The sequence below is a fragment of the Rhinatrema bivittatum genome, chromosome 19 (genome assembly GCF_901001135.1).
Source record: "Rhinatrema bivittatum chromosome 19, aRhiBiv1.1, whole genome shotgun sequence".
Taxonomy (NCBI): Eukaryota; Metazoa; Chordata; class Amphibia; order Gymnophiona; family Rhinatrematidae; genus Rhinatrema; species Rhinatrema bivittatum.
The window spans coordinates 35,758,779-35,768,364 of record NC_042633.1 but is presented as its reverse complement, the minus strand read 5'-3'; the positions used below and the strand labels follow the sequence as shown (position 1 = coordinate 35,768,364).

The 9,586-nt window shown below is 54.7% G+C and overlaps 1 protein-coding gene across 1 annotated transcript; it reads right to left on the bottom strand.

Annotated features, from left to right (window-relative positions):
- On the bottom strand, window positions 1-8,340 carry PSMB8 (proteasome subunit beta 8). The gene is made up of 6 exons (XM_029585470.1): window positions 8,077-8,340; window positions 6,481-6,625; window positions 4,715-4,826; window positions 2,864-2,993; window positions 2,528-2,732; window positions 1-308 (listed from the first exon to the last, which is right to left on the bottom strand). The coding sequence occupies exons 1-6, from the start codon at window positions 8,221-8,223 to the stop codon at window positions 220-222; spliced, it is 828 nt and encodes a 275-aa protein (XP_029441330.1). The 5' UTR covers window positions 8,224-8,340; the 3' UTR covers window positions 1-219.
- Window positions 8,341-9,586: the final 1,246 nt, after the last annotated feature.

Sequence of the window (9,586 nt, the reverse complement as noted above, 5' to 3'; positions counted from 1 at the left end):
TGCTACTTCAACCATTCAGTTTATTTTTTCAAATGTTAAAAGTGGCTTTAGCACACAGAACCTTTGAAACTTTACTCCGCTTAATTACATGAGTGATTACGCTTTTATCAGTTGCACGGCGTACAGATGTGAGCAGGTTCCACACAGATGTCAGGAATCAGCCTGCATTGCTGCACTCCCGTCTTGAGCCTCTGCGCTGGGTGTGTCCTCGGCTTCCCTCTACAGTTTCTCCTCCGTGTACTTGTACAGCAGCGCACTGACATCATCTTTACTGACCTTGATCCAGCCGTCTTCTTTCATGTGGTACACTGGGAGAGGGAGAAGGGGAGGGAAAGTGAGAGACAGGAGTTTCAGCAGCCGGAAGCTAGGTGACCCGATTCTGTGCAGTAAATTAGGCAGCCGTGATCTCCACCCATTCACCCCCATGACCCGCCACCCAAATCACAAAAGCATGCTTATGTTTCTTGGAATAACAGGGCCGCATCATTACCAAATATTGACACATGTGGCCCTGTGGGTCTGAGCTGGTCCTAGAACAGCAGTAGGGAAGAACCTATTTTACAGCCTGAGATAATGAAAGGCCTTAACGATGGGGGTCTGCGAAAGATGTTTCCTTACAGGCCGCAAGCTCCTGCCCACCTCTTACCACTTAGGTCTTCCTTCCAAATGCGGGGGACGCGAGCCCTGCAATATCCTAAATGCCAATAGCAAGTTTTTAAATTTGCACCGTTCAGACACAGGTCCCATATCAGAGGTCTAGGGCTGCCTGGGACGATACGTGCTGTGGGGTTCTGTATTCATTTCAAGGGAAGCCCCAAATACAAGGCATTACAATAGTCAAAATGGGAAAGCACAAGGGCATGGGAGACAGATTTTAATGCTGGCAAGTCTCATCATTTTAACCTTAATACACATGATCTGGTGTGCTTTTCTGTACTCGAGCATTCAGACTTCATAGACTTGGCCATATCACCAGCCCGCAAATGCGATAGCTAGGAGGAGGACGCAGTCACTAGCAGCCATCTCATCTTCTCAGCTGCAATTCTGACCTTCAAGCACTAGAGGCAGGGCATGGTAGGTAGGAGCCTCATGACCCTTCTTAGCTGCAGTTCTGACCTCCAGGCACTAGAGGCAGGGCGTGGTAGGTAGGAGCAGCATGACCCTTCTCAGCTGCAGTTCTGACCTCTAGGCACTAGAGGCAGGGCGTGGTAGGTAGGAGCAGAATGACCCTTCTCAGCCGCAGTTCTGACCTCCAGACACTAGAGGCAGGGCGTGGTAGGTAGGAGCAGAATGACCCTTCTCAGCTGCAGTTCTGACCTCCAGGCACTAGAGGCAGGGCGTGGTAGGTAGGAGCAGCATGACCCTTCTCAGCTGCAGTTCTGACCTCCAGGCACTAGAGGCAGGGCGTGGTAGGTAGGAGCAGCATGACCCTTCTCAGCTGCAGTTCTGACCTCCAGGCACTAGAGGCAGGGCATGGTAGGTAGAAGCAGCATGACCCTTCTCAGCTGCAGTTCTGACCTCCAGGCACTAGAGGCAGGGCATGGTAGGTAGGAGCAGCATGACCCTTCTTAGCTGCAGTTCTGACCTCCAGGTACTAGAGGCAGGGCATGGTAGGTAGGAGCAGCATGACCCTTCTCAGCTGCAGTTCTGACCTCCAGGCACTAGAGGCAGGGCATGGTAGGTAGAAGCAGCATGACCCTTCTTAGCTGCAGTTCTGACCTCCAGGCACTAGAGGCAGGGCATGGTAGGTAGGAGCAGCATGACCCTTCTTAGCTGCAGTTCTGACCTCCAGGCACTAGAGGCAGGGCATGGTAGGTAGGAGCAGCATGACCCTTCTCAGCTGCAGTTCTGACCTCCAGGCACTAGAGGCAGGGCATGGTAGGTAGAAGCAGCATGACCCTTCTCAGCTGCAGTTCTGACCTCCAGGCACTAGAGGCAGGGCATGGTAGGTAGAAGCAGCATGACCCTTCTTAGCTGCAGTTCTGACCTCCAGGTACTAGAGGCAGGGCATGGTAGGTAGGAGCAGCATGACCCTTCTCAGCTGCAGTTCTGACCTCCAGGCACTAGAGGCAGGGCATGGTAGGTAGAAGCAGCATGACCCTTCTCAGCTGCAGTTCTGACCTCCAAGCACTAGAGGCAGGGCGTGGTAGGTAGAAGCAGCATGACCCTTCTCAGCTGCAGTTCTGACTTCTAGACACTAGGGACAGGAGCATGGTGAATAGGAGTTTTGTGACCCTTCTCAGCTGAAGTCCAGACACTACAGGCAGGGCATAAGAACATAAGAAAATGCCATACTGGGTCAGACCAAGGGTCCATCAAGCCCAGCATCCTGTTTCCAACAGTGGCCAATCCAGGCCATAAGAACCTGGCAAGTTCCCAAAAACTAAGTCTATTCCATGTAACCATTGCTAATGGCAGTGCTTGACATTAAAGCCTCCTGACATAATACAACAGCGCTCCTGTGATAACCTTCAGACAACTCGTGCATGTATCAATCGGGTTAAAGACTGGCTGTTGTTCTACTTACGGTTCACCACGCCACCGGAGTATGAGTCGCGGTGTGTGGCACAGGCGATTGCCCCACGCCCGAGCGCGTACGCCTCTTCCGTAGAGAGCTCCTGCCTGTAGCCGCTGTCCATCACTCCATAGGCGTAACTGTTCCCGGAGCCTGTGGAGAACATGTCGCCGGAGAGGCGGGTCCCGTTATCGTCCACATAGTAAAGGCCCGGACCCTGGGGAAGACAGACAGAGGAAGGCAGTTCGGCGCCACGCTCCACCCGAGGTGCCCCTGCAAAGCCACTTGATCACAGCTCAGCCGTGCATGCACAGCGACTTATCCAAAGGTCTGCACCGCGTGCCCTACCTTCTTGTCCCAGCCGCAGATCATGCTGCCCACGGACAGCCCCATCCCTCGGTACTCCAGCATCATGTTGGCGAGCAGCTTGGAGGCCGCGGAAACGGAGATCCGCTCGTTGTTCCTCAGCCTGTACAGCCTGACAGACAGACACACAAGACAAAAATACGTCTCAGTGTTCAAGGGACAGGCAGTTAAGGTTTCTTCCTGTGACTCTGTCTGACTCCTCCCGAGAGGCGAGTGAGGAAGCCCCGGAGATCTCAGTAAATGGGTCAGAAATGGCCCCGGTTTTACATTTTGTTTTTTTGTGGTTTTAATTTCAGTACCCAGCAAAAGTAATTAACTCTCAGCTAGCACTTCAAGGAAATTGGCTGAACATTTACTTGAGATCTTACTTCTAAATCTCCTTGGTGTGTGTACAGGTTATACAGCTCACTAATCCCTCAGGACACGGCTGTACCTGCACTCCTGGGTGTGTGTATGTGGGGCTGTTACAGAGGTCACTGATCCCTCAGGACACGGCTGTACCTGCGCTCCTGGGTGTGTGTATGTGGGGCTGTTACAGAGGTCACTAATCCCTCAGGACACGGCTGTACCTGCCCTCCTGGGAGTGTGTATGTGGGGCTGTTATAGAGGTCATTGATCCCTCAGGACACGGCTGTACCTGCACTCCTGGGAGTGTGTATGTGGGGCTGTTACAGAGGTCACTAATCCCTCAGGACACGGCTGTACCTGCACTCCTGGGTGTGAGTATGTGGGGCTGTTATAGAGGTCATTGATCCCTCAGGACACGGCTATACCTGCCCTCCTGGGTGTGTGTATGTGGGGCTGTTACAGAGGTCACTAATCCCTCAGGACACGGCTGTACCTGCACTCCTGGGTGTGTGTACCTGTGGCTGTTATAGAGGTCACTAATCCCTCAGGACACGGCTGTACCTGCACTCCTGGGTGTGTGTACCTGTGGCTGTTATAGAGGTCACTAATCCCTCAGGACACAGCTGTACCTGCACTCCTGGGTGTGTGTACCTGTGGCTGTTATAGAGGTCACTAATCCCTCAGGACACGGCTGTACCTGCACTCCTGGGTGTGTGTACCTGTGGCTGTTATAGAGGTCACTAATCCCTCAGGACACAGCTGTACCTGCACTCCTGGGTGTGTGTACCTGTGGCTGTTATAGAGGTCACTAATCCCTCAGGACACGGCTGTACCTGCGCTCCTGGGTGTGTGTATGTGGGGCTGTTATAGAGGTCACTAATCCCTCAGGACACGGCTGTACCTGCACTCCTGGGTGTGTGTACCTGTGGCTGTTATAGAGGTCACTAATCCCTCAGGACACGGCTGTACCTGCGCTCCTGGGTGTGTGTATGTGGGGCTGTTATAGAGGTCACTAATCCCTCAGGACACGGCTGTACCTGCACTCCTGGGTGTGTGTACCTGTGGCTGTTATAGAGGTCACTAATCCCTCAGGACACGGCTGTACCTGCACTCCTGGTGTGTGTATGTGGGGCCCTGAACTTGGTGGTTGATGAAACAGATAAGTATGGGGGAAAATAAGTGTGGGGGCTTGCTGGGCAGACTGGATGGGCCGATTGGTCTTTTTCTGTCGTCATTTCTATGTTTATATGTATGTTCTATGTATTGGACACAGCTGTACCTGCATGCCTGGTGTGTGTGTATGTGGGGCTGTTACAGAGGTCACTGATCCCTCGGGACACAGTTGTACCTGCACTCCTGGGTGTGAGTATGAAGGGCTGTTACAGAGGTCACTGATCCCTCAGGACACGGCTGTACCTGCGCTCCTGGTGTGTGTGTATGTGGGGCTGTTACAGAGGTCACTGACCCCTTAGGACACAGCTGTACCTGCACTCCTTGGCCAGGACCCGCTCCCAGAACTGGCAGTCCGCAGCGCTCCCTGACATGGTGCCCAGCAGGTAAGGGTTAATCTCATTCACTTTGTTAAACTCCAGGGTAGCTGCATGAGACAGGAACAGGGAGTGAGAGAAGGAAATCACCCATTCAGAAGAGCCTAATCGCACAGAAGGGTCAGAAAATCAGACAGAGGGCTGCCTAATGCAAAGTTAATTATACATTCAGGGTTTTATAGACTGAGTTAGTAAATCTATTTAGGTATGTAACCAGCTCCCCCAGGGGGCTCAGTCCGCTGGGTGGGACGCCAGTCAGGCTACTGACCTGAAACCAGCATCTCCCAGTCCATTCACACTTCTGAAGGTAACAATCTTATTCATTAGTCTCCACAAATAAAGCTCTTCCCTCTGTTAAGAGGCACCACCAGTGTCTCAAGTATATTTAAAAGGGAAACAGTGAGCTCTTGACAGAAGTCATTCCAACCAATTCATTAATGCAATCACAAAATATTAATGTGTGGCTTCCCTGTTCAGCCCCTTTCTTCCCGTGTGTGCCTCAGCTCAGGAGGTCGAGAGACCCCATTCCTGAACATACCCAGATCAGTCCAGACAAGCGGGTTTTATTCATCCCTACCAGCAGATGGAGACAGAGAACAAACTTTGGGCACTGCTACATAACCGAGAGCGCCACCTGCAGTCCCTCAGTATTTCTCTGTCTCCAGCAGATGGTAGAGGTGCTAACCCTGCAGTCCTGACTGACTGGATATTTTAAGGAAAATTGCTCCCCGAGGTGACAGGCTCCTGCAGACGTTTCTTATTAGGGGGGGTCGGCTGATACGGACTCCACAGTGGGACAAACCTGCCCTCGGAAGACGCAGTCAGCATGAGGTTTGTGGCCTGAGGGCGCCAGTCCAGATTTTCAGCCTCTTTTTCCCTGGAGAAGATCCTGGTAGCTGGGTCTCCCACCACTGTAGCAGATTGCGGGAATCTCTCCCTCCAAACCTGCCTTTCACAGGAAGCTCCCGCTGCTTGGTAGTCACCCCTTAGGGGAGCATTTGGGATCCGTCCATCTTCCCCAAAGAGGGGTAACAGATACAGAGATTCTGGTTCTGAGAAAGGGCAAGTCAGCTCCCAAAAGCTAGGCAAGAAGTGTATTGAGCTAGTCCAATAAAAAAGGTATCACCTCAGCGTTACCCTCTGTTCCCACAGGCACAAGGCTGAAAGCACTTGCTATGTTAGAAACCAGTGTGACTGAGGGGAACATCTGCAACAGAGGTGCCAGGGGGAGAGGGAGAAGAGAGATGAAAGCTAACTTTACAAAATGGAGGAATGGTCAAGGGTTTGGCAACTCCACTTAAAGCCAAATTAATGTAAAATCCTGCATTTGGGCTTCAGAATTTCAAGGCCCGAGAGCCTATTGGAGGGGAAGAGCCAGCAGGAAAGAGGCGTGCAGGTCATCGCCCCAGTGTTGCATGATAGTTGGGAATGCTTGTAGCGTCCTTGGGCGGATAAAGAAAGCATTACTAGTAACGTTACCTCTCTGCGGGTCTCTGCGTATGAATCTGAAGGGAGGCAGAGTCAGAGACTTGTAAGAAAAGCGAGGTCCGACGTGCAACCTTGCGGCCCGATCTGAGCCGGGAGTCCTAGGAGGCAGCCACGTGCCAGCTAGCGGCACGCGATGGGATCACTTGAACGCAGAGACATCGGAGAAAGGAAAAAACCACCCCACACACCGAGCCCTGACCAGGAGATGGTTCTTACATATATAGCTCCCGGCTGAGGCCCGCGAGTCCACCGCCACCACCACGCCATGCTGGAACTTGAAGGCTAACGTGGTGGTCCCGTGCCAGAACTGGATCCTCACTCCGGCGCCGCCGTCCACGTAGGGCTTCAGGAACTCGGAGGGCTGGAAGGGAAGACCACGAGGGACCACGGGTGAGCCACGGCGGGGGGATATTCTGATATAACGCACAGGCCCTGAGATGCTCCATTCCCCCGGCGCTTCACCTCCCCCTCCCTCACCCAGGTTCTGTCTCTCTGTGATACAACGTAATCGTGCTGTACCTTCTGTCTCTTTCGGTATTTGTGGTCAGACCGAAAAAGCAAAGATACTTTGTTAAAGGTTTCATTGCTGTTACATATATAGCGCTGCCCAGCAGTGATTCACTTCATAAGAGCATAAGAAGGGCCGTGCTGGGTCAGACCGAGGGTCCACTGAGCCCAGCATCCTGTCTCCCAAGCTGGATCCAGATTCAACTATAGCAGGCTGTCCCCCTCACTTTAGCAGGTTTGCTCCACGCTCTGTGATGTGGAGAGGTGTCCTGGTCCTGACTGCCACCCGGGAGTAGCTGGAGGAGGGAGGTTTGTGTGTGGGGGGGTCTGTAGTGTGCTGGTCAGAGAATGGATGAGGGGGCGGGGGGCTGGGATTTTGTGCCAAGTAATTCCTGTGCTTTTCCCAGAGAATTCTCCTTCCAGTGAGCCCAAAATCCAGAGGAACCTGCCTACTGACATCAGAGGCCGGGGAGAGATCTTAAATCGGGGGAATTCAGGACCGGAATGGAGAATCTGATGGCAGAGAGGGAGAGCTCCCTCCAATATCAACTGCCTGCACATCCCTTCCTCCCAACTAAACCAGGAAAATCTCCACTTAATCTCCCCTCTCCCTCCGGCTTGCTCACCTCCCTGTATATGTATCATCAGAGGAGGCAGGCGCCCGTGTCACGTGCCCCTCAAATTCAACCTTGGAGCTCTCTGGGGCAGGGACTTTGTGACCAGCAGAATGATCGTGTGCAGTTCTGTGTACACTGACGGTACTCTGGGCTCTCCCCTTCACCCTTGCCCTTAGGTGCTGCTTTCTGCTCTGCCCTGGGGGCAGGAGGAGTGGGGAATGTATAACTCGGTACTGGACGCAGGAATGTCTGGTTCCGGGTCTCTGTGGGAGGTGGTGGAGGGACAGAAAAACGGTAACAGAATTCAAGGAAGTCTGGGACGGGCGCAGAGGACCCTTGGCTGGGCAGAAGTGGGGGGAGAGCCAGAGATCAGGTGGGGTCTGTGGCACTGCACCAGGGAGTAAGCTGGGCACAGGTCAGGTGCCGCCAGAATCTGTTCCATGCTACAGCACACTCTGCTGTGTCATAGGATTAATCCACCCCCTCCCTCCCTCCCTTCCCCACCATCCTTGGCAATGTAATAAGCTTCCTGGAGCAGCATCAGGCATTTGTGCAGAGAGGGGGAGAAGGGATTGCCTGCGTCTGCATGGGTGGCGATGATCCAGCATGAAATGGGAGAGCGCTCTCCGGGTCAGGGAGAACAGGCGCCCGGGATTCACAGCAATGCCCCCGACCCTGCCCTCCTTACCTGACTCCCCACGGGCAGGGCAAGTTTAGGCTCCGGGACGCTGAAGGAGAAGTGGCCGATGCCATCATCCCCGCCCTGTGCTGGGCCCGGTGCCCCCAGGGGCAGTGCCCAGTCCCGGGATCCCCCGCACACACTGAGCAGTGCCATGTGCCGGGACGCAGGGGGCACAGCCGGGGCTCGCTCGCTGCCTCTCCTCGGGTCACTGCCGCGGCCCTGGCTTCTTTCCCTTCTCTGACGGCTGGAACAGAAAGTGAAAGCGGAGGGGCAGGAGCAGCCCGGGGGGGCAGGATCTCCCCCTCCCTACTCCTCCAGCCTCAGAGAGAGAAAGCAGGGAGCTGAAGGGGAGGCAGTGCACCCCACCCCCAGAGAGAAGAGGCAGGGGGCATCATCACAACCCAAGGGGGCAACTGGAGAGTCACAGAGCCAGTGCCCACCTCCAGCAGAGAAAGGGCAGGGGGTAAATGAAGTGGGGAGTCACCGAGCCGGCGGCCCCCTTTCTGCAGAGAGGAGGGGGCAGGGGGTATTAGCATTGCCCACAGGAGAATTCCAGAGCCTGGGTCCCTCCCCCTCTGCAGTAGAAAAATGGAGGCAGCAGGGCATTATCATTAGTGCAGGGGTACCTTAAGAAGGGGGAGGGTCAGGGAGCCAGTGCCCCCTTCCCTGCTGCAGAGAGGGAGACAGGAGGGCATCAGCACTGTGCAGGGGCAATTGAAGGGGGGGGGGGCACGGAGCCAGTGTGTCCATCTGCAGCTGAGGTCAAGAGGGCATCATTACTGAAAGATCCTAGAGCTTTCCCTCTGCAGTATAAAGAGAGCGGGGCATTACCAGCCTCCCCCCCCCCCCCCTCGGGGGTAACTGAAGGACTCTGGCCCTAGAATCTGTTAGTCATAGGCTCCTCACGAGTCTTTTAAGGATTTATTTATTATGCAGTGCCCTGATTATTAATTATCCGCCACCACAGGCGGTGGGGGGAACAGAGGGCTGCAGCTGTCCCCGCTCCCCTCACACCGTGGCGCCTTCTCCGACTGAAGGCCTTAATACTTCTTCCTCCCTCACCCTGAAGCACCGCCAAAGAAACCCGGGCAACCTTCCGCCCCGCCCACTCGTTATTGGGGGAGCCAATGGGCGTGTAGGAATCCGGCGCGTCACGCGTTGCCGGGCAGAAGGCAGCCGTGCAGGTTGTGCGCTGCAGGTGGAAATCCCCGAGCCACGCTGGCCGCACCGCATCTTGCGCTAGGGAAAAGGCGCAAGGAAGGGAGCGTTTGCCGCTCAGTCTGACGGGAGCCCTGAAATGGGGAAGGGGGGGAATGGAGGGAGTGCAGCGGGTTATTCCCGAGGAGGGGCGCCGCATGCACTGGGAGGGCTCTGCGAGCAGGAAGGAGCTTCTCGCATGCAGCAAGTAACGCGCAGTGGAGTAAGCCCAGTCCCCTCCCCTCACACCCCTTAAACTCGAGTGGGATGGGGGTGATACGTCACGCAACACGTCACTGGTTGCCAGGCGGATTTAATG

Excerpts from the sequence above, each read along its gene's own strand:
- PSMB8 (XM_029585470.1), bottom strand. The coding sequence starts at position 8,223 with ATGGCACTGCTCAGTGTGTGCGGGGGATCCCGGGACTGGGCACTGCCC. Across the intron at positions 6,626-8,076 it reads CCCTGCCCGTGGGGAGTCAG|CCCTCCGAGTTCCTGAAGCC; the intron begins GTAAGGAGGGCA and ends CTTCCCTTCCAG. Across the intron at positions 309-2,527 it reads CTCCGGTGGCGTGGTGAACC|TGTACCACATGAAAGAAGAC; the intron begins GTAAGTAGAACA and ends TCCCTCTCCCAG.